Source organism: Denticeps clupeoides, chromosome 3 (assembly GCF_900700375.1).
Source record: "Denticeps clupeoides chromosome 3, fDenClu1.1, whole genome shotgun sequence".
Lineage (NCBI taxonomy): Eukaryota > Metazoa > Chordata > Actinopteri > Clupeiformes > Denticipitidae > Denticeps > Denticeps clupeoides.
In genome coordinates, this window is record NC_041709.1 from 13326777 (window position 1) to 13352556 (window position 25780).

The window sequence follows — 25780 nt, forward strand, 5'->3', positions numbered from 1 at the left end:
GCCAGCTGTGCTCTTCATTCTTTCTGGGGATAAAAAAGGAGGCAGGTTTCTGAAGGGAGGAGGAGCAGGAGGAGGAAAGAAGGAAACAGAGAGAAAGGCCTTCGCTGGGTTAAGTGTGGTGGCTGGTTTGTGAGGTTCTGTGGTCGTCTCCCAGTTCCAGAGCCCCCACAGCGCTCAGGTAGGAGTGAAGGCAGAATCAATGCAGCACTAGCAGCACAGTAAAGATGTGCAGTACAGAGTCTAGCAGAAAGCTGGAGCCACACACACACACACACACACACACAGAGAATCTTGCTGGTAAGTGGGATATGCCAGCAGAGCTCCTATCATGTGCTGTGTGTCTGCATAGTGTGGTGTAGTGTAAGGAAAGGTTTCTGGCCAGCTGCCTTGTGAAACAACTCACAGCTCAGAGCATCAATACTTCTGCTGCAGACATTAATCATGGGAACCTCTCTGTACTGCTCTCTCTCTCTGCACTGCCCCCCACCAACACACACACACACACACACACACACACACTCCATTAGTCTTTCTGTTCCTTTCAGGATCTCTCCATCAAACACTCTCTGCTCGCACATCTACTCCCTCCTACTTTAGTCCTCCATGACGGGATGTTTGAGCATTTATGAAGAGTGAACACATTTAAGGTGAGCTCTTCACTGTGGGATCAATTATAGGTCTTGCTGACCTTTACTCTCCTCTCACGACCCGACAGGATTGGTGCTCAAAACACAAATCGTGGTTTATGCATTTTTGCGCGTGTGTGTGCGAGATTGAGAAAAGTACTGTGTCCTGAATTAGCCAACCCCTTTTTATTTTTCTCTCTCTAAAACATCCACAGACTAACGCACACACAGAGTGGATAAATAATAGATGATCTGAAATAATTGAAGATGTGAGGAGCCAGCCTGCACCTTGTTGTCCTTGTCCATCTTAAAGGGGCCAGGCTGGGCTGCTGAGACTGGTGGAGCCCTCGGCACAGGCTGGAAGCCTGCAGGAGGGAGGTCCCTCCCCTGACACAGCCTTTGGCTATTCACCACCGAGGGGCCGCTTCAAACGAACAGGGGCCCACGCATCTCAAACAGCCTGACAGCTCCCCCTCCAGGGCAGGCCGACCGGCCGCAGGGCTTGGAGGTGTTGGGGGCTCCCTTAAGACCACCAGCAACACACTACAAAGACACACAGGGGGTTCTGTGTGTGTGGACACATATCAATCAGACAGCCTCAGACCCCATGTGTGAAGAAAGCAGGGGAGCTGGGGTCAGACCCAGACCACTGGGTGCAGAACGTTCTGACAACAAGTGCCAACTATCGCCTCTCAGTGGTGTGCTCACAATGGAGTTTTTCTCTGACATGTTAATCTTGTTTTTCTGATACTGATGCACAATAATTTTTACTAAAACTGCAGAAACTACATAGAAACAGAGACAAATCCCTTTCAGTTCCATAGCCTGTTCATAGTCTTGAGTAGTCCTGAAGCAGGAGTTATTCTGAGTTAAATATTCAAGCTGCAACATATAATGTTTTTTAACTCTTAACTGTGAGTGATAGTTACACTGACCGTAAGTCGTCCTTTTAGCTTGTGCTAACAGGGTCTGAAGCCATGTTTAAACCCTAAACAGGGCTAGTAATGCACCACTGCTGTTCCCACAGGCGCCCTCTGTGAATGCCAGTATTAAAACCCTGTGCTCTGACTCTCATTTGTAGAATATAGTGTGCCAAAGGTGAGGAAGGGTGGTGTGGAGGTTTAAGCGCCGCTGGTCCCACAGTAATTGAAAGGACTTGGTGGGGTATTTCAGGTCCAGGGGAGAGGAAAGCACCTGACACACACTAAAAAATGTATGCAAAAAGGAGGTTTTAGGGTGCACACTGCTCTGCATAAGACCTCTCTTGATGCTGCGGGTAAAAAAGAAGAATTTAATTATGTTACATTAAATCACAACTGCAGTTCTTACAGCGTTCATTGTCTAGCCCCAGTCAGACTAAGCCAAACCAGTCCTGGCAGCAGCACATACAAACACCGCCTTGACCTCGGCTTCCTCTTTGAGGACTTTACCCAGGATGCCGATGGCCAGGGGGCAGAATATTTTGTGATCTGAGGAGGAGCTGCGTGAGTCTGCACCTTTATCCGGGGCATTTGGACTAGAGAACAGACCTTGAGCAGCATTTGTTAAGCTATAACACTAACGCCTCTGACAGCGGCTGGGGAATCCAGGAGCTGTTTGTATGCCGGAGCTGTTGGAGCACGATAAGAAGGGATGATGCTTGTATGGAGGAAGGGCTCAATTAATTCTAAAGTTTCAAAAAGCCATCAGGTCCTTTGGCTGAGCAGTCAAAAAAATCAACAACAACAAAAAAAAAATCCTGCTTACAGGACAAGACCCAAAATACATCTTCCAAGGATAATTAAGTCTGCGGCGTCAACAAGTGCTCACTGCAATTTGCTCATTCATTAGAAAAGGTGTCGAGGCCAGCAGTGCAGCTCTGGTGGCGTCCACGCCTCAGCTCGTTCACCACTTACTGCCACGATGTCCCCAAAGCCCCGCCGCTGTAACCCGGAGTAAAAGCAATCACGCTCAGATTAAAGGACTTGTGCACGTCGGCAACTAATTATAGCCCCCAAAGAAGAGCGAAATACTACCAGGTGGGTTTGCTTAAGCCACAGTTTTAGTGCGGCTTAAGGGCTTGAGGACTGGGCTCCAGAAGTGCAGACTCGATTTTCAGAAATCTCAATTTTTGTACTCGGTAAAGAAAACATGTACACCAGCAGAAAAGGGGGATTAAAAAATGCAACACATTCAATTCTCTAATTCTTTAATTTCATAAATTCATCATTAATTTGGAATGTCCTTAATAAGATGCAAGTAACCATTTCACTGTAACAAGACCAAAACTGATTAGCTACAGTACAGGCCAAAAGTTTGGACACACCTTCTCATTCAATGTGTTTTCTTTATTTTCATGACCATTTACGTTGGTAGATTCTCACTGAAACATTTGGCCTTTACTGTACATAATGTTCAATAAATATACAGTAAATATACAGTGCCCTGTAGATCTGACTTGTTTCTCTAGCACATTCCACAAAGCTCAATTAGATTGAGAGCTTGGGAATTTCAGAAATCTTGCCAAAAACATTAATGCTCTTCACCTCACCTGTCAGTGGTTTTAAATGTTGACTGGTGTATACTGATTGGTGTGAACTCCCTATGCCATGATGACCTGTGGCAGAAGGAGGAATATTTATGGGGAGAAACTGGTGGCCCTGAGCCCCTCACCATCCTTGTTAGCCTACAAAATAACTCATACCCTCAGGCACATAAGCAGCAATTAACCCTGGCAGTTTCTCATAGTAGCAGAGAAGGGGTGTGTGTGTGAGTGTGTGTGTGTGTATGCATTTCCACTCATTATGGATTACTGTCAACCCTAATCAAAACATCCTTGGAGACAACCAAAATAAGAAATCTACCAAAAACAGCAATCATTTACAGCACCACAAGTCGCTGGTAAGACAATTGCCAGTTACCTCATCATCCCAACCACCCCCCCCCCTCAAAAAAAACAAAAAACACTATCATATCATACCAATCATAAAAGCGAGCAGTCCAATTTAGGATAACATTTACATTTCATCAATGTGGACATCCTTGAGAGCGACCCTTGTAGGCAGGGGGATTACGCTTTAAAAGGCTAACTCCTCTGGCATTGGGAGGAGGCTGGAAAACTAACAAGGTGATGGCATTTAGCATGCACAAAATCATTCATTAGGCTAAGATTTCTGCACAAGGGACACACAAAACACACACAGACACACACAGACATACACAGAGTGACGGCCAGCAGACCTTTGTGGTTTAGCGCAGTCTTGTACACCTTCATAACCCAGAGAGATATTACCTTACACACTTGATAAAGGCAGGTCCCCGAGGAGCAGAAATATATAGAGGCGCTGGGATTGTTTTATTGGCTGTGAGGGCCACACATTGCGCTCAGAGAAGATCACCCTGTAAGCCCTGATGAAAACACATACGGCCAATCACATTGATTATCTATGGCCAGCAAATAACGCGCCACGCTCACGCACGCACGAGCCCAGCCAATCACATTGATTATCTATGGTAGACAGTGAGCGCGGTGGCGGGAGAGTTGATCACTGAGATGGGCATCTGAAACGAGGCATTTCTCCACGGAAGGAGTCACACAGAGCTGTGCGACCACCTACTGTTAGATAAACACACAAACACACACAAATGGTAAATGAAAAATTTGTTCAGAGAACAGCACAAAATTAGATCCCAGTGAAGTCTATAAAAGCTGTTACTGGCTTGTCATGCATTCACTTTTGACTGTGGTCAAACCCTATAGGCACTCATGCAGCGGCAGCCAGAAAAGTCTGGGTACAGCTCTGTGTATCTCATTGCAGCTCTGTGAATTTTTTTTCTTTTTTTTTTTCATTAAACCCTCATAACGGCAGCCGCAGCGCAAGGCTAACCACAAGTGGGTTAATATTTCAATGGATTTCACATCTTGCATGTAAATACAAGCTCCCGAGTGCTCTTCATTATAATGTGGTGGGGAGCTGGCATACTGATGAAAGCATTACACAAAACTCAAGTTTACGGCTTATTTTTTCTTATAAGCCTCTGTTCAAAAATTTAATTTGATGAAAACATTTTCTGTATGGTTTGATAAAGGGATTATAGCAATTCATAACCTGTACACAGACACATTTGTGTCCTTCTCTCAATTGTCACACATCTATAATTTACCCAAAAATAATAATAATAATTTGATTAGCCAAAGATAAGGTGTTTTGAACAAAGGACATTTATCACCTTTCCAATTAAAACACATATTGATTAGATTTAAAAATTAAAGTCAGACTGTAAAAGACTAATACCACAGATTTAGAAACAAATTTAAAACATCAACCATCATTCCACTCAAAATTCAAAGGATTTGAAGATATCTTGGAGCTCACAACTTGGACTAGTTTTGTCAGAAGACCAATGGGATTTGGTTTTAGGAAAAAATTCATCTTCCTCTCCTAATACAGCTGAAAGTTGCACACAGTACCCACCTGACTAATGCCAAACTCACAAGGATTTATTCGAACGTTGATCAATTGGTGTCGTGGCCAACCATAAAATTTAATACATATGTTTTGGCTGTGCCATTCTGGTTAGGTATTTTAAAAGTTTTGGGAGACATGTGTGGAACCCATCTTGATACTGATTCAGATTGTGGCATATTTGGTTTAGTGTCCAAAAAAAATGTGCTCACTTACCAAGCAGCTCATTTATAGTCATTGCATTCACTTAGGGCTACAACTATCGAATATTTTTGGAATCGAGTAATGTCGATTTTATTTCATCGAATTAATCGAGTAATCAGATAACTCATATTTTTGTGTTTTTAAACAACTCTATCAATAGTGTGTTATGCAACATGAAAATCATCTTAAAATGAGCAAGCAATTGGCTGTTATTCCTCACAAAAAATATATTCAAACTCAATACTTTTATTAGATCAAAGCTTAAAACCTTTGGGTTACTGGCTCCAGAACTAAGCCCATTTAATCAATCTTTCTGTGAAACATTCATGATGTACATGAAAAAAACTATGAAACATAGGTTAGCCTATTTGTCCTTAGTTTTATTTTAGTTAAAAAAAAAAGGAAAAAGGGGTGTACCCCCTGCTATAGCCCATCAGAGAATAAAGAGGAAAAAGTATAAAGGTACAAAATAGTAAAAAGAAAATATAATTCAACAATTCAAGTATTACTAATAATCCAACTTAAACAATACAGTTCAGTTTACAGTTGTATCCAGATGAGGTAGGTAGGTAGAATGTTTGTCTTTGTGCAATGTTATGTGCAAAATAGAGAGAGAGAATTTGTCTTAGCGCATGCGTGTGCAATGCATGTGCAAACCTGCGCTGTGATGTACAACAAATGCTATAAACTTGTCCAAAAGTAAACCTATATGCTAATGAATGTAGATTTGTCCATATGTTGAATTTATAAATTACTACCTTCTGTATGGGGAAGGCGTGTTTTGAGCTGTAACCTATCAGTGTGTGTTTGGCGCGCGGGAGGGAGAGATGGGGAGGGATGAATTACATGAGTGAGATCTCATGCCTTATCATACCTAGTCACTATCGACTCATAACACAAATAATTACAAATAATGTACGTTCTAAGAAGCGCTAATGTTAGTTAGCAATCATAAAAATACAATACCTTGAAGAAGCTCCGAGTTTGCTTGGAGATTGTTTCGGTTCAGGTGCTGTAGTTTTGACGAAGTACTTTTATGGTAAGCCAGGTCCGTTATACACTACACTATGTTGTCCGTGCAGCATAATGCCTTTTATGCACACCGGTATCTTCATTTTCTGCCAATAAATCGCAGCTCCTTAAATCTTTGAAATGCGCTTCAGTCTGTGTAGAGCAATGATTCCGGTGCTGCGCAGCTGCGCACTTCGTAGCTCCGCGGGAGCGATACGATAATAGATTGACTTTGGTGACTAATTAAACGAAGCCTCGAGGCAAAGAATTTTCCTCTAATATTTTTTGTAATCGAATCATTCGAGTTATTCGTATAATCGTTTCAGCCCTACATTAACTCTTCTTGCAATGATGCATGATTCTGTTAAAATGGAAGCAATGTAGTTCTCCATCCTTCTCTCAATGGATTAGAGATGTTATGTATTTTTTACAGTTAGAAAACTGTAAAAACTTTGAAGGCCCCTTTTCAAATTCTGACTCCTCTTGATAATCCATAATATTTATTTTCATGTTATTTTCTCTCTGTGGGTGGGATATTTACATTTACAGCATTTATCAGACGCCCTTATCCAGAGCAACTTACAATCAGTAGTTACAGGGACAGTCCCCCCCTGGAGCAACTTAGGGTTAAGTTACTACAATGGTAGTAAGTGGGATTTGAACCTGGGTCTTCTAGTTCATAGGTGAGTGTGTTACCCACTAGGCTACTACCACCCATGTATGTACTGGATACGTACTGTTTTTTTGTAAAATGCTTCAATGTTTAGATTACCTGTGTATTACAGTAACTGTGCAGATCTGCTAAAATGTACATTTTGTACATTGGGGAAAATGTTGGAAAAATATTTTAAAAATCAGTAAAACAAAATTTGATGAAAACAAAATAAACTAAATAATTAAAAAAATATTCACAATCCACCGTGATGCTATGAACCATGTGTCACTATATTGCAAATATTTTTTTGCAAATATTGTTGGGTGGTAGTAGCCTAGTGGGTAACACACTCGCCTATGAACCAGAAGACCCAGGTTCGAATCCCACTTACTACCATTGTGTCCCTGAGCAAGACACTTAACCCTAAGTTGCTCCGGGGAGACTGTCCCTGTAACTACTGATTGTAAGTCGCTCTGGATAAGGGCGTCTGATAAATGCTGTAAATGTAAATGTAAATTTTCATCTGGTCATGAGCAAACACCATGAATGAGTCATCTAAATTGGCCTTAAAACATGTTACTAATTATAAATCAAAAGTACTGCTATTTTAAATTAATGAATTAAATATTGAGACCCAAAAGCAAAAAAAAAATTAAATTAGTATTAATCAGAAACAGTCCAAAAGCACTCCCTAAAAGCAGTACTGTTCTGACTGCCATATAATGGGCTTGTCAGCTGTGCTGTAAATTCTGTAGAGGGAAGGGCATATTGCATTTCAGTGTGTAAGTGTGTATGGTATGCGTAAGCTGTGCTTTGGGCTGTGTGTGTGTTTAGCCATGTTTGGTCAGCGTTTTGTGGACAGCCGAGAGCTCAGCTTCACACCACTGGCCTATCAGTGCCTGCAGGTCATCTCCAGCTCTCCAGCTATGGCCAATCCCCTGCTCACAGATAGCCAGCCTCAGAGCACTTTACTGGGCATGAAATCAGCAGATTTTCCCCTCTTCCCTGCTGAAGCATGGAGCACTAAGCATGAAATCAGCAGACCGTGCCTGGACAGACTGGACAGAGTACAGGTTTCTACACTCACCCTCACAGGCCACAACTTCCTCTCGTACATCAGAACAGCTTTTTACTAAAAAAGATAAGATTCAGTACCTGGCTGAAGAGGTGAGAAAAAGAACCAAAACCATTCACAATATTCTACTTCACCAACAAACAAAGCACATGGATGTTACACGTGTCATTTTACTTAGTCAATAAAAAAATATCCCTGCCACACCACTGACTTTAAGTGAGTTGCTGTTTCTGGTCAAAACATGGTTATCATTTTTCTATGATGAGGCCACCCTCATCTAGCCTGTGCCCAGCCCAAAACCCAATCATACTCCCAAATCTCTAGACATTTAAGGATTTTTACTGACAGTCTGTTTAGCTACTGAGAAGAGTAAATAATTCAATACCAATGACCATTTTTACACAGTGCAAAATGGTGCAACTTACATACACATGATTCAGGTGAAAACACAGCATTGCCCAACACATGAAAGGGTTCTGCAGCCAAGCAGTTGCAGCTCCACTTGTTCCGATGTTAAAAATGGATGAGTATCACCAACAGCACTTGGCTCTTTATTGAGGAGTTTGTGTGTGTGTGTTTGTGTGTGCACACAGTCAGCCAAGCAGCCTTGAGCAGAGTTTTTACTTGACCACCCCCCCTCATGTAATGTCATATTTCAGAACCAAGAGGGCCAAGAGCTCACAGGGTGAGAGGGGAATGGCGTCCAATCCAAGGACTATTCAGCAGCTCAGCATCACTAAGGTCTGCGCTCAGGCCATCGATTGCATCAGCTGTTTCCTCTCTGGATGCCCTGTGTGTCTGAGTTACTGTGTGTGTGTGTGTGTGTGTGTGTGTGTGCGCAGTAGTAGTAGTGGTAGTAGTAGTAGAAGTAGCAGTGGAAGGCAGAGTGAAAAAGGATTGCATTTGGAATATCAGCAGTGCAGACCCCAGGCCATATGGGTGCAGCCAGCGCAGCATGGAGGCTACACCTCCGGGAGCCAAAACACAGCCTCAATTATTCATGTGGCCTTCCTGCTAAGACAGCTGCTCTGTGAGGGCGCGTGCGTGCGTGTGTGTGTGTGTGTGTGTGTGTGTGTGTGTCTGTAATATTTTGTGCTGAACAGATTTAATGTTTGGTGGCCATGTCTGTTGGATTATGTCAACTGTAATAATCTCATCCGTTATAATAAAATTTAGTGTCAAGAAGAGGATTGGGAAAACAGAAGATCCATGAGCAGAAATTATTACGTTCTGTCTGAAATTTCACGTTAAACTCTTAGCCAAAAAAAAATAACAATACTCGTACTTACAGGTATGTCGTGCAAGGGAGTAGTTGGACCCTCCAGTGGTCAATCCAAAGCCCTCAGGGGCCTGGCCAGTGGTTCGAGAGCGTGAGGGCAGCCGGGGTGGCTCTATCTCCGCCCCAAACTCGGCACCAATCACTCCCAGCAGCACAATGGCTGTGGCCTGCTTACGGCGCTCCTCGTATGAGTTGGGCATCTTCTTAGCGTTTGGGGGCAGGTTGGATAGGCAGCCTGTGAGAAGAAAAAGCAAGAGGATATTATACATTTATACAAGGCGAAAGTGGCGAGTGAGAGAAAGGTAGGTTGTAAAGTTAGTTTAAGGCCTCCCGGATGTAGTGCTGGAAGAACTCAATACGGTTTAAGAGCAGTTGGGCCCCACTGGAGGATACCATGTCCTTTTATGAGGCTGGTTTGCCTTTATGTTGTTGGAAAGGATTTCTGCCAAAGAATCCATTGAGATGTAATTGTATGTAATTTGTGTGGGTCCCTTATAGTCATCTTAAATAATCCAATAATGTAATGGTCTCCATGCTTGTTGCTTTTTTCTTACAAACAATGTCACCTGCCAAAAATTATGTATTTGACTGTATGATACTAAACACTGACATATAGAGATCATAGAGTATCTTATACATATTTTACAACATTCCCATACCATGGACAAAAGAGAAAAATTGAATAGAATAAGTGGTGCAAATCAAGCTCTGGATGACAAACAGCTGACTTAATCTGATAATCGTGTGTGTGGGAGAGAGAGAGAGAGAGAGAGAGAGAGAGAGAGAGAGAGAGAGAGAGAGAGAGAGATCCAATGACTGAGTGTGGCTGCTTGGGGGGAGGTTGTGGCAGATAAGGAGGTGGAGGAAATGCTGATTGGGAGGTGTCTGCACCCAGAGACAGCAGCGCCGAGACAACCTGTCAGATTGACGGTCAGATGTCCGCCAGCCGCAGGGAAGGAGGGAGGGAGCAAGAGTGAAAGAGGGAAAAATAGAGGTGAGGGTAATTCCCCCCATAGAATAGAAAGAATCCCCAGAATAAAGACATTAAAAAATGCATTTGGTATCATACTAAAAATACACACACACACACACACATCTGACAGACAGCAACTTAATGAGAACACTGTCAGCCCTAGCCATTACATTAAAAATGTTCAGAATTACTCCAGCATCAATTTTTTATCTTTGCTAATTCATAATTTTGTTTGGGCTGGTTTGCAGCCAAACAGAAGCCAACAGTAAAACAGCAGATACAGCAAATTAAATTATTAGACTCTTGGTATTCAGCTCAGTCCTCTGTGGGCCACCGTGTCACAGGCTTTTAGTTCAAAGCCAATCTGGCCTCTGTTAAAAATGTGACGCTACACAACTGCCCCTAATAATGGACTACATCATTTCACTACATCACAAGGTCCACACATTCTACACAGGAATTTACTGAAGGAGGACAGAAGAAAAAACTACAGATGAGGTTTCGATCATTTCATTTATAAAGATTTTTCATTAGCCAAATAATCCCTAATTAACATGGGAAGCATAGAGGCTTTTTCCTTTAAATATCACTGTGCAAATTGCGAAACTGTGCTTCTTTAAGTAATAAAAAAAATCAGAGGGTGTGTGTGGCACGTGCTGTATTGTTGTGCTGAGGCCCTGTAGTGGCTGCTGGCTGGTCAGTAGGGTGTGTACAATTGGACAACTGAAGGGACACGTGCAGGCTGCCCCGCCAACCAACAAAACCGCCTGGGCGGGGTAGAGCGCTGGGAAGGGGCCTCAGTTTGGGAAGTGAGGGGAGTGCCGGCCTATTGTCATTTTGGCGTGTGTGTAGTGTGTGTGTGTGGACCCCGGCAGTCTGTATTACAGCACAGTGGGACTCCCTCATTACTCCAGTCAGACAAAAGTACTCACAGTTTCTCTCTCTCTCCCTCTCGCACACACACAGATTGCGAGAAAGGAAATATGTAAGAATGACCACTATGTGTGTAATTTCTGATGAACGAATGTTTTCAAATACGATAAAATGCAGCTGGTATTACAAAAAAAACTCCCTCTGTCCGTTTTCCAGGAACAAAGACACAGCACCACACTGCTCAGGGGTCACCTGACCTCTTAAAACAGTAGCCACTACACCCCCCGCCTTTTCCCCCAGGGGGGGAGGCAGCAGCAAGAGAAAAATAGAGCAGAGATAGAGGGAAAATGGAGACATATAGGAAGATAGAGGGAACCGCCAGGAGACACTGAAATTCTGCTGCTCTGCAGACAAAGATGAAGGAACAGAAATGAACGGAGGAAAAAAAAAGGAACAGAATGCAGCATGACACCGGCGGCTGGTGGCAGTGTCTGCAGCAGTGGAGCCGGTGTCGGGCCGTGTGATTGGCTGCACTGGGCTGCTTGGCTGAGCACAGCCTGGCGTATGGATTTCTGTTATAATGTGGCGGGGCAGGTGCTGAGGGGAACCAATGAGGCGTCGGCAGAAGTGAGGACGTGCCGTGCGGAGGGGGCCTAATCGATACTGCCGGGCACAGCCGCGTCCCTGGGCTAGCCCTTCAGCCTCTCTCATTCGCTCAGCAACTCCAACACCGAGAGAGAGAGAGAGAGAGAGAGAGAGAGTTTCAGCTAAACACAGAAATACAAAGAACAAAATCACACCCAGTCAGATACTCAAATCGAAGTGGCGCAGGCCCAGTCAGCTATCACAGCCACACACCCACGCTATCTGCAGGCCGATCGAGCTGCTAATCCCAGATATTCAAAAACTCCAGACCACCCCGACTCCCAGCCAACCTCAAAACCTTGCCCGACGGTTAACTTTCTAGTAGTCAAATGGCTCTCCAGTCTGATGCGTGCTATGAGTCCAATCATTCTTCCCTACCTTAAGCTTCACGTGGTGCCTGACATCTTATGACATGATGCCAGGTTGCAAAATGTGAGTAAAGTAGGTCTGAAAAAAAAAAAATCTATAGACATCATGGTTCAGTCAACAGCTAAAAGTGAAACTAAAACTATTGCATGTTGGATCATTGGCATTTGATAAGAGAAAAAAATATAAAGATATATTAAAAGAGAAATAACTCTCCTTCCGAGGGATGGTCTCCGGGGATTGGCTGTTGTGCATCGGCCCCTTCATGCCTCTGCAAGGCGGATTTTATTTCTGTTTCCTCAATCAGTTTTCATTGGCGTCTTCATGACCTCTGACCCCAAGGGCCATGGACATCTTTGTGAGAAAATGGCCGACCTCTCGCTCAGAGGTTTTCTAATAGCTGTGTGGGGGGTGGGGAGTTGTGGTGACCAGGGGCATGAACGTACACCAGCACCGTGGTGCAGCAGCACAGTCTGCACATGAAGCCAACCAATCAGGAGCCAGAATTCATCTCAGTGCTAAGCTGTGACTTAATGAAACTGTAGAACAGAAAGGGGCCACTGTCTGAGCTCATGCTCCAGCTCCAATTCTATACAACTTCATTACCACATTATCATAACATGTTATGAAAGTTGTGATTATTATGAAATGTTAATCCCTAATAGTTAATTGAGAATTAGATAAATAGTAATGAAAATCATGTCAACATGATTTGTCACCAAAAACAATTACTTGTAATGTCAATAATTTTTATGAAATCACATATGCATGTACTACATGATGCTGTAGATGTATGTGCATTATGCTTTTAAAAACACAAAACTGCAGTGTACTTTAAATTAATTACACAATGTTTCTCAGCAGCTTACTCCCATAAAGCTGAGATACTCTGAGGTGTTTGTCCACCACTTTAATAGTGATGACAATCCAATAGAACTGTCAATAAGGACAAAGGCCTTCAATTTACCTCATAGAGCCCCTCTCACTCTCTGAATGCATGTGTGCGAGAGTGAGAGAGACGACGAGGAAGAAGATGTGATGCATGTGCGTACGAGCGATAAGAAAATACCAGCCAGATTTCACACTCCTGATGACATCAAAACGGGTGTGGTACTTTGTGACCTGTGCAGAGGTGTAATGAATAGATGCTGTATTGTTTTGGCTTTGTTAAGCATTGATTTCCAATGACATATTGAGAGTCTTGCCGTTATTTAATATCAGGGCCGCCCTGCCCCGTGATCGTTTTTATCACTGAGCACTTTAACACAGACTACAAGACAGGTCTGGATTATTCATAAATAAAAGTAAAACCACCCCAACCAATGGGGTATTTCCCCATTGGTGCAGGGATTCTCATAGCATGGAAAACAAACAGAAAACTGACAATCTGACAAAACTGGTACCAATACAAAATTAATGGAACTGCCTGTGCTTTGTAAAATTTAGATAGTCATCCAATCAGAATTAACCTTTAAACTGTGGAGCAATAAAGAATAAAAAAAAAGACAATTTATTTATGCTTCAACAGCAAAATTGAAAAACAGCTTTAAAAATAATAATAATAAAAAATCTCCCGCTCCCCCCACTGGTGTTTGCTAATTCGTGCAGGCTGACAGAAGGCAGGTCTCCTGAAAAACCATAGCTGATCGCCCAATCAGAGCAGCTAAATGAATAACCTCAAATAACTCCAAAAAGGATGAAGACGATGGGAGGGCAAGATGGAGGGAGGGCAGAGAGATAGAGAGAAAGAAGGAGAAGGACATGGCCCTGAAAGGGCCGTTAGGTAGCCAGAAGTGAGCTGCTTTGGGCTGAAGCTGCCACAGCGCCTGCTTACAGTTAAAGACAGAATTTGAGGGCCAGATGCAGCAGCACTGTCAGACCCGACAGTTGAGGTTAGCTGATGAATACAGTGGGTCTAGAAGGTCAAAGAGTTTTGTTTTTTTTGCAATTTGCCTTTTTTGCAGTCTGCAATAGGTACAATGAAAACCAGTGGACAAACATGTTTGTAAATCAATCGTTCTTTTCATTACTATGAATAAAGGACTAAAATGAAAGAATATAAATTGCTGGAAAGCTACACAAGCATGTATAGACATTATTAAACAACATTCCACCTCCCCACTGTTTCAATAACTCACATTATGGTTCCCCATGCTATTGAGTGTGTAGTACTGAACTTTTCTGTGGTTAGGTGTGTGTTTCTAGTCACAAAACACACAACAGTACGTTTTGAGGTCATGGATGAATAATGCAGCTAGCGCTTAACGAAACAGGCCCAACTAAATCATTCAGGGTGAGGTTGAATTGAATAAAAGGAAGAACATCTGAAATCTAGCACTGTGATTGCCTCATTCATATTAAGGAGAGCATGTGAAAGAGCCACAGAACACCAAAAACAAAAAAAATAATAGGCAGTGCACTGATTCTGACACTCTGATTCAGTTTATCTTATTTCCCATAAGTTCATGTTTAATTGGATTTTCACAAAGGAGACAGGAGGTGTTTGATTATTCGCCTGGTCCTCCATTTTTTTTTAGCCGTGACTCAGACTAATCTGGGAGTGATATAATGGTGTTCTCCAGTAAAAATGACCGGATTTGAACTCCCACTAGACCTAAACCTGATATCACAATATTATACTATTATTTTCACAATGAATAGAATGTATCTCTCCACTATATTATTAAATGAATCTGAAGGCATTGAACAGCTGGAATATAACCTGATAATTAATCTATTAGTATAACTTGATAGGTTTAATAATGGGCAAATAAAACTGTAGGAACTACAAAAAATGCAGGCATATATTTTTAGTGAATATAAAAATTCCTCTGAATTTTTGCATTTTCAAAAGGAATTTTCCAATTTACTGCTTCATGCGTCATGATTGTATCACAGACAATTGTCCTTTTATACCACTCAGTATATCTGAATAAAGTAGGAATGTGATGTCATAACAATCATATAATAATAGTATAGTGTCATGGATCATTCTGTAATTAATGTAATTTAGCCAAAGCACTTTAAATTTATAACCTACCAAAATCCAATTTAAATTATACCACATAAGAATTAATGAAATTAAAGTAGAGACATATTAAGTTATATGAAGTTTTGTGTAAAAAAAATAGGTGGAGAAAAACTTGGTGATTGAGTTGGGGTGGTTTTCATCACTGAGATGAGCTCACATGCCTGTTCCTTTCATAGTTCTAGCCTCTTTCACTTCCTTCCTGTCCTCCTCTTCCTCATTCTCACTCTTCCTCCATCTCAGAGCCAGCAGTGTGTTAAACTCTGGGCCGCCCGGATCAATACTGTGCCGTTCCATTCAAGGTGAAGCCAAATAAAGCTGTCTTGAAGCTATGAAAAATAGGCTGAGCAGTACAGAACAAGCAATAAGTACCGTTCAGTCTCAGGCTTGTCATTAAACAATCATTAAGCAGCCTTCAGCACTGCACACACGCAGCCGAGCGACTCCAACACATACACACACACCACCTGTACTGCACCAAGCACTAGAACTACAACACTGTACACACAGCAAATACAGCTTCTCGCATATTCACACATGCAGGCACCCTCACCAATCAACAAATCAATACTTGAATCAAATATATTAACAAAACAACATATGCCGGAAATGTTCAGCCATTTTGAAAATTTTGGTTTTCCTGATCCATTGACTTTCATAGGAAAAACTCACATCACACGTTGGCAGAAATCCACTTTGATTTATTTGTGATTTTTGCTCTCTCAGTTACTAGGGATATAATAATATTATAACATGTTTTAAAGAGTGCTGCACACACTACTTTTAAAAGACATAACATAATATCCACTTTTATCTGGTCCATGCTTCTGCAAAAACTGGAATGATTGAAATAAATCATCAATCAGAAATCTACTAATTATTCACCCACATACAGCCTCAGCAGTAAGACTCTTGTCTGACCTAACAAAGCCATGGAGAGGCATTAGGCAATTTTATTTGAGCCTCTTCTTCAACCTCACCTCCTGTCAAACTGCCTCCATTTTCCTGCTTCCCCTCGAACAATGAAAGGCAATTATCAGCAGCGCATCCCTCAGTCAGTCAGGGCCGCAGCTGAGCTGCCCCTCGGACGGCACATCTGCATTTTTCCTCTGCACTGGTGGCTGTGGCAGGTTAGCCCTCCCGGACTCTCTGTAATCTTTAAGCCCATTACCTGCAGGCTGCCCATCTTCGCAGCCTCAGTATTCTGAGTGCATTCACTTAAGAGAAACACACACACACACACACACACACACACACTTTCTCGGCAGCTAAACCCAATTTCACTTCATAAGCCTGTTACAGTGTGGCAGAGCCTAACAGCAAAAGAAGGTGTGTGTGTGCCCACCTTTAACTAAGATCCTGAGATGAAAAAAAAATGTTTTTTGTTCTGTACAAAAAGTTCAGAAATTTATATTTTTTCCTGCCTATGGCCAAAGGCTCAAATTATTCAAGGCACACGAGAGAGAAAAAATAGTGCAATAGTGAAAAGACCAAAAAGTTTCAAGTATTTGTTTAGAAGCCCAGCACAGAGCAACTGGTTTTTACTCCCACAAAAGTCATACATGTACCAATAGGTTTATTACGAGTCCTGATCCTAGACTGAAAACATTAATGGAATTAGAGACTCCAGGACTCAAGACAGAGAATAAAAGAATTATGTTAAATATAGAGAAACACATTTTAATATGCAGCTTTTACGTCCTGGTTGGGTTGGTGCTCAGACATTTGAAAGAATAAAAAAGCGATTTTGTTTAATCTGCACAGCGCATTTTATAGATAATAAAAATTAATGTTAAAAATGCATTTTAACCTAAGTATTTTAAATAAAATTTAGTTTAGCAATTTGTGTTTACCTATATCAATGATTCACATTTACCTATATAGATGATTAGAATATTAAAATTATACTATTTAATAAATACTTTCTAGTATTTTGTAAAAAAATATATTTATATACACACACACACAAAAGACATGATTTAATACTATTAATAATTACTCTAATAAAAAGGTATTACAATTTATATTAAAAAATATTCTCCAAATTGCTATTGTTGCTGAGGGGTTAAAAATATCTAAAATTTCATGAAAATGCCAGGACAGTGAAGGATGCTTGAGTGTATTTTCCCAGCATTGTCTCTGCAGTCCCCTCTACAGAAGTCAGCCACTGCAGAATGTATTGAACCATATTGATCTCATCCCTTTAATATGGCCGGATCCATTTTAATGACATTGTAAATAAATCCTATTTGCCATTGCGGCCTGGTTTCAAACATAACATAATAAACTAAAAAGGCTGGAAAACCCGCCTCTCTTTCTTTCCACATCTTCTCCACTTTTTTTAATCTTTCAGTGGTGGGGTGGGGGGTGGGGGGGTCTTCTTGGCAAGCCCAATTCAGGTTCAAATAAAATAAACCTTGGGCACTTCATTTCACATTTGCATGTCAACCTGTGGAGCTCCAGTACCTTGTAGCATTCAGGATAAGTGTTTGTAGTATATCCCACATCCCATAAATATTTTTTAAGAATATAAGATGCACATTAACAAAATCAGTGAGCCATACGATTGATCTGAACAGCCAAGAAACCAAGACAGATCGTCCTGGAGTCTGAATGGATATTTTGATCACTCAAAACGCTTGAATAATGGCCCATCTTAATGTGAGTGACAAAGGAGGAGGAGGAAGAAGATGAGATACTGAACGAGAGGAGAAAGGGGAAGAAAATCAGGCTGGGATCTGGGAGTCCCTGTTCAGCGTGGGGTGAGGCCAGCCTTTGGGGAAGGCGAGAGGACAGAGGACAATAAAAGGAAGCAGGAGCAGGTCTTTTGTGTTGGACCCCCCCCGATCAATACCAGTGAGCACACCCTTTCAAACGTGTCCCACGTGCAGCGGAGACAAAGGCCTCTCCAGGAGAGTCCCCCGACTGAGACATATGCAGCACATTCCACATGCACAATAACATTCCCACAACAATTAAACCACATCTGGGGACTCTGTGGCCTTGATGACAGAGGCACCGCGCATGCTCGGATTTATCCCACTGTCATTCTCCAAGGATACGGCCATTAATATTAATACACAGAGTCATTAATATCGATGGATATGACCCACTAAATCAGAACCAGAGAGGAGCCATTTCATTCAAAGAAATTAAAAGGGTTAACACAGAACAATGTTAATATATATGACAAAATTAAATTAGGTCTGAAATGTCAGGTGTTTTAAACCTTTTAGCCGAATGTGTTGAGCAAAATTATACAGCTCTGAGCGGAAAGGCTACTGGTTTTCTAATTCTGTGTCAGCCATTCCAGGTCCAGTATTTTTTATAGTTCAACACCACCAAACCTACTTCAACATGTTGAACTGCTGATTAAATGAACACCACAAAGCAGTGAACGTAACCCTACCATTTGATCCTGTTCTGACTGCTGCAACCTTCAATAGATCGAATCTTTATTATTATTGTATTAATTTATCCTAAAAATGTATCCTCGTTTTTGGTTATATGAATATATTTTGTAAGTAATGATTATACATTGTCACATTATATATTATATAATGCAGCATACATTATACTTTTACAGCAAGATATAAATGAAACTGCTAAGATAAGCATATTTACAGGTCTATCAAATTAGAAACCAGTTGCAATATGTGCATAGAGCAGATGCCAGATCTTGCTGATATCTTCACCTAAAAAGATGATCGGTCATCATTCAGGGCACAAACAGAAAATGTCAACAGCACAAACACAACATAATTGAAAACCCAATTTGGAAGGAGAAAGGTTAAACGCACCCAACCCTCCTGCCAGCCCCGGGTTTGAAGGTCATCTTCATTTTAATATTTTTGAGTGCAGTGAATGCATCCTCATATGGAATGACCAAGAGAGAGAAGGAATACACACATAGGCGCACACACACACACACACACACACACACACACACACACACACACACACACACACACACACACAGAGAGAGAGAGAACTGGAGAATCTCAGGACTTTCTCTCTCTCAAAACTCAAACTATCAGCCCATCACCCATTTCAAGGACACAAACCTTCTGCACTCAACCGGTAAAAACTCTTTAAAGTATTTTTACCGCACATGGGACCATGGGCTGAAGTGTGTATCAGATAAGCACACCACAGCATTCATTTTATAGTAAAAAAAATAATCATTCAAGAGAAAGATGTGGGCCCTATTTTATGAAAACAGTTTAAACAAAACGATTGAAGGGGACGTTTAACACTTGATAATATGCACAGACAGCTTCTGTACCTGGAGGACTACAGTTTAACCATAATCAAAGGTTTAATATTCTCACAAATACAGTCAAGAGCTCAAAATCCAATTATGCTTCTTAGCATTGGTTGTATGGCATATATAATGTCAAATCACTGTATTATTACATTGTTTTTGAGAACAATTTCTTTTAAGTGGGTTTGAAAGTTCCTCTAATGGCTAAAAGCTAGAGAACATATATAACCACACACACACACACACACGCACACACACACGCACACACACACACACACACACACACACACACATATTTCAAAAGCACAGGTTTTTACCTAATGTTACTTAATACACTACATAAAATATATGTTACAATATAGCTAAAAACCTCACACGAAACCCTAGAACAAATAGTCATCCCTATGCCAATATAATTTTAGATTTCATCTTTATTTGTTCCCAACTGGGTTTTGTAACAAGATATCAATAAAAAAATACAGCTGAGAAAATAGAACGGCCAAAAGTGCTGAATTTTAGGGCATTTCAGGACATCCGTTTTCAGATTAGTTTGTCACGTGTACAGAATATAGAAGCAACATGGGAATTTACATTCATTTAAATATCCTTCTACAGACAGCATGAAATAATCACAATTGGGAACAGTTGGAGTAGCAGGACTGTGGAATTTGCCACAATCATCCTCACCTTTATCATGAACAACTCAAGTCAGTACCTCTCCTCTTCGGAAGACAACCAGTGGTGGGAATAAATGGCTCCCTGTATCTATTACTCTTTATAAAGGAAAATCTGAGCCGGGAGAGAACGTGCAGGATCTGAAACTCATACTGTAGTGGGTGGGCGCTGACTGCAGAACCTGTCTGTGGTACAGGTCAGTGAGGTACCTTTTACTGCTGACCTCGACCGTTTCGGAGAGAGCAGCCTGATACCCTTCTACTGAGAGTGCCACACCAGCAGATTACAGAAAATGTTCAAATACAGACATTATGTAGGATCTAAAATTAATCATTAGGTTCTGTAAACCGTGGAGCAGGCACAAAGTGTATGAAAACCAGTCGACACAAAGATGTATTCCAGATGATGCTACACCTATCTGTCACACCTACCAACTGTTCCCATGATGGTAGTCCTCTGAAGGGACTTCACCTAAAATGTCCTTCATGTTATCTACCACATGAATGAAACAGATAATAATGGATTTCTTAACACCTACATATAAATAGCAGAGATTATCAGTATTAATATTGAAAATCCTGTGGAGAACCTGTGGACCAATCACCCTTACCTTGTGCCAGTTAAAATCTTAAACATTTAAAGTGCTTTGTCTACTTAAATGTGGTCCTGATTAAAGCAGCATTTATAACCTCTTTAGCAGACACATCTAATACCCACTGCATTATACTTCAAGAAAATAGTAAAAATTTCTGTTTTATTTTTATTATTATTCTTCAAAGTAGGTAAATGCTACTGTTCTGTCAACACTGCAGGCAGGACACACACAGGCAAGATTTTTTTTGTGTGAAGGTCCTATTGTATGAGGTTCACACACAAAACAATAACACACACTGAAAGAAAGAACTCCGCCACTTCCACTGACTCAAAAATGAACCAAATGTAATCATAATTAACATTTAATGCCATTGACTCCACCACTCGATGCACTTTTTCCCCCTTTTTTCCGACATCAAACGCGCAGGCCTTTTCTCCGATTCAAACAAACAGATGAATATTTCAAAAAGTGAATATTTCACAAACTTTCCTTCTTCCTCCAAGAGTCGGGCATGCTGTGGTAATCAATATACCCCCCCGACTCCCTCTCACACACACACACACACACACACACACACACACGGCAGTGAATACTGTGTCTGTGTGGCTGTTAGATAGTCAGAGGGTAGGGTATGGACGGGATGGGAGGGGAGGGACAGGGGTGCGTGGGTTATGTAGTAATTAGTCCCGTAAACTTTGACGTCTCCAGACTGCCGGAGTGTCTGCAGCTCATTAGTACTTGAGAAGATGGGAGAATAGACAAAGCCCTCGTTCCTCAGGTCTCGCACTCATCCCACCCCAGTATCGAATCCCTTCTGCATCCGCCACCCAGACGAGAGCAGCAGGCAAACCGATATTTACTGATCCTCCAAACGCTTCTTCTAATGAGGTCAAGCAGTTCTGAGGACAGATTGAGAGTGAAAGAGAGAGCGTGGCAAGTGACGTTCATAAACGGATAGGTGGACCGGTCATCTTTCACAAAAAAAAAAAAAACACATCTGTAGAAATCCTGAATCCACCCCCTTATTTTTTTAAATGCTATTTCAAAGAGCTGAGAACAAGGGGCCAGAGTTACCAATCAATGTGTTGTGTAGAGGCTGTGGAGCCGGTGCGGATTAAGAGCGCCGCTGCTGTTTTCTTACATGATTTCTATCAGACTTTGTTCTGCTGCCTGGTAATCCAAACTAATTACAGCTGGAAGCTTTCTGCAGCGTTAGCTATGCTACGCGGAGAGGCCAAAGCCAATTGGACTCGGCACCACCTTCAGCATCAAGGTGCACAAGGCACTGAATTGATTGTTTTGGGGGTTTTTTTGTAAGAAAACCTAGATGCACCAGAAACTTCATTAATAATAGACCATTGATAAGTATGAATGCATGCATTTTATTTTATACTGTTGACAAATACAATTGTGCTGACCAACCATGACCTCAAAAGTTAAATGTAAAATAAAGTGGTGACCATTTTTATATAATCAATGTACATGCAATACATGTACTTCAATACAGTGAAATTTAATTATTTAATTATTTGTGAAGTTCAATATTGTTATACTTTCAATTTGAACGAATGGATGTAGCTGAAACACTGTGAAGCTGTGTGATGTCTTGTTTTGGTAGTGTTAGTAGGAAGTAATCTGCACTGCAGTGTTCGGTAAGGCGGGCAGAAAAGACAGGCAGCTGAGTGGCAGTGTGTCCTGCTGGAGTCATGGCGAGGCGAGGCAAGTCCAGCACCACTGATGAAAGACTCCACAAAGCGTATGTGACGGCGGCAGGCTGCCACGCTGGATCCTGAATGCTAGAATAAACCCACCCCTCCCCACCACGACCGACTGCCCCTGCCCCCCTCTGCACTCTTTCAACACTGCCCATTTGCACATGGCTTTATCAATAGCCCCCATCTCTGAATACCCAACACACTCTATTTGGCTTGCAGTCAATTAAGCTTTAAGCTGTCAGCAAACAGGACTTTTAAGTTAATTTTGATCAGTGCAAAGCTGGTTGAAGGTTGTGAAAGGGCGGGATTCTGAATGGAGAGAGAGGAAAAATAAAGGAGGGGGAATAAATAAATCAATTTAATTGCTATTGGAGAACCAATAGGCATTTGAATAGGCCTAACTGAGTATTGCCTGCAGAAAATAAAATGTATTTATTTTTTTAAAAGTCCAGGCCATTAGTATCATGGTATCTAGATATGGTATTAATATATTTGTTTTATATTTTTATTAAAATACAATTCATAAACATGTGTTTGAACAATTTCTATTAACCTGTAACCTGTTGTGCATGAACTAATATATACGCAGGCTTCCCTAACAATACACACACATTTTAAAGGATTGTCAGCCTGCTATCTAGTATCACAATTTGTCTTGTCTTTTCTAATGTTTCACTGTAAGAATTAGGTAATGCCTTGCTTCCCCAGTGCATTGATTCAGGGCAGTCATACTCCAAATACTCCAAATAACTGAAAAATCCAGTTTTATGCAGCACACCTTCTGAATAAATTCCACCACTCTGTGAAAATCTTGACATGAACATTGCACAGTTCTATGAATGGCCACATATTTACACACACACACACACACACACACACACACACACACACACACACACACACACACACACACACACCTTTAACGTTATCAATAACAGCCTATGTGATCAGAACATGGCCATAGATCTAACGTCTTTCTACTGTATAGGGTGGTAGTAGCCTCGTGGGTAACACACTCGTCTATGAACCAGAAGACCCAGGTTCGAATCCCACTTACTACCATTGTGTCCCTGAGCAAGACACTTAACCCTAAGTTGCTCCAGGGAGACTGTCCCTGTAATACTGATTGTAAGTCGCTCTGGATAATGTAATGTATTTACAATGTAAATGTAAATGTAAATGTATATTGTCTTATGAGTCACAAACATCAAAACTACAATCAAGTCATAAATATGGCAGGGAATCCCACAATACGATACAATATTGGGCAACAATGTCTGTAACTGATGCAGAAAATTTCAGTTAAAAGCAGAAATTTATAATAAAATCCATTTGAACCACAGAAGGAAAAATGTACAATATAAGTATTCTGGTATATTACTGTATGATGTCCCCCATACCCCATTGTCATAAATAAATAAATGACTTATAACAGTTTGTAAAAATATCCCTGATGGATACTAGTTGCAAGGATGTTCTGTGTTCATTATACAGATGAAAGGGTGCCAATTTCAGAGGTTCCGAACTTTATTTTGAGGGCTCTGCTGGGTGAGTAGTTACACATGTCAAATTAATTCTTCCTCCCAGTTGTAGCTACACCAATATACTGCAACATGGGTAAAATCAACACTCTGGGTCAGTGCAATCATGTTATTTCTCAGCAAAAATTATATTGCTGTGTGATCCATTTCACAGAAAAAAATTCTCAAATAGAAAAATGGCTTTAACTACCAAAATGCACAAAAAAAAACAACATAATAATTAAACTAAATTCTCATGAGGTCTACATGCGAAGCAAACATCAGTCTCATCATATCAAATGAAAATACTTGTCTGGTACCACCAGGAAGGAACTGAGCCCAGGCCTGCTCCAGGGGTCTCTCTCTTGGGAGAGTTTGTGGGATTGTTTCTGGTAGAAGGACACTGGAGTGGATGTCTGGTTGTTCATCCCTCTCTCTCGAACTCCTGGAAGGTGAGCGGCATGAGGCTGTGGTCCGGATCAATATGGCGGTTTAAAGAGCTTGAAGCAAAGCAGACCAGCAGAATGCTGGGCCTTCTCCCAATGACTGGAGACAAATCCACTCGCCACAGAGGATGTGGTCAATACCAGCAAGACACCTAGTCTAGGGTTAGTCTTAAATAACAAGTGCCATCTGCACACTCAGCAACATGACCAAAATAAATAAATAAATCCATTCACCCTACAGCATACAGAGTCTTGAAATGTGCAATCAGTGCCAACATAGTTTTACTAATCTCGATAATATGAGAGAGATACTCAAATCTTTACAGAGATTATAAGATTTTAGGATGTGTCGTGGGATGATGAGAAGCAGGCTAAACGAAACCTTGAAATATAGAACCCAGTTAAATCATGAGTAATTCTGACCTGCAGCGCCAGTTTTTAACATTTATCATTTAAGAGGATTAAAATGAATCAAAAATGCAAAACAAGCATGATTACTCACGGATTTGTGTGGATTTGGGAAACTGAGCTTATGAAAACTACATGAAAAAATATTTTAAAAAGGACTATTATTAAGTACAAAATAAAGGAACAGTACAAACACTTAGAGGATTGTTCCTAAGAGGCACTGAGAAGCTTCTGATTGATTTTGCAAAAGGTTTTGGCATATTCTTTTTTTTTTTTTTTTCCATAAAAATAAAATTAATAAAGATACTTCTTTGAGGTAAACATCTTATTGTTTTGTGAAGTCCACAAGATCTTGCATGTACAGGAGCAGCCCCTGGTGGCCATTCATAGAACTGTGGAATGTTCATGTCAAGATTTTTACAGAGTGGTGGAATTTATTCAGAAGGTGTGCTGCATAAAACTGGATTTTTCAGTTATTTGGAGTATTTGGAGTATGACTGCCCTGAATCAATGCACTGGGGAAGCAAGGCATTACCTAATTCTTACAGTGAAACATTAGAAAAGACAAGACAAATTGTGATGCCAGATAGCAGGCTGACAATCCTTTAAAATGTGTGTGTATTGTCAGGGAAGCCTGTGTGTCGGGGAGAAAGACTGATAAGGTGAAGAAGCTTCTGTGAATTGCCACCAAGGTTTCATTTAATCTGTCCCTCTCCCTTCCTGTGTGGTAAGCTGTACATCCCCTCTTTAGTAAATGAGGAGAGCGCCACACATGCTCTTAAGTGCATGAACCCCCCCCAACCCCCCATTGATGCTGCTTCTCTGGCACCCGATGCGGGCAGACACAAAAGCAGCGGTAAATGAATTGTTACTGCATCCCTCACTCGTAGCTACACTCCACTTCTTTAATCAATTTTTCAATCTAATTTAAACTCTTCGTCATGCTTGTTTTTATTATTTTTTTTTTTTTTGGGAGG

The 25780-nt window shown here is 41.1% G+C and overlaps 1 protein-coding gene across 5 annotated transcripts in view; it reads right to left on the reverse strand.

The window, feature by feature from the left end:
• wdr7 (WD repeat domain 7) overlaps positions 1–25780 on the reverse strand; it is a 125744-nt gene that overhangs the window by 37326 nt on the left and 62638 nt on the right. For all 5 annotated transcript variants that reach the window (XM_028972907.1, XM_028972910.1, XM_028972909.1 and 2 more), the window contains one exon: positions 9306–9530. In XM_028972907.1, the coding sequence (XP_028828740.1) occupies positions 9306–9530 (225 nt within the window). The remainder of the gene's footprint in view (positions 1–9305; positions 9531–25780) is intronic.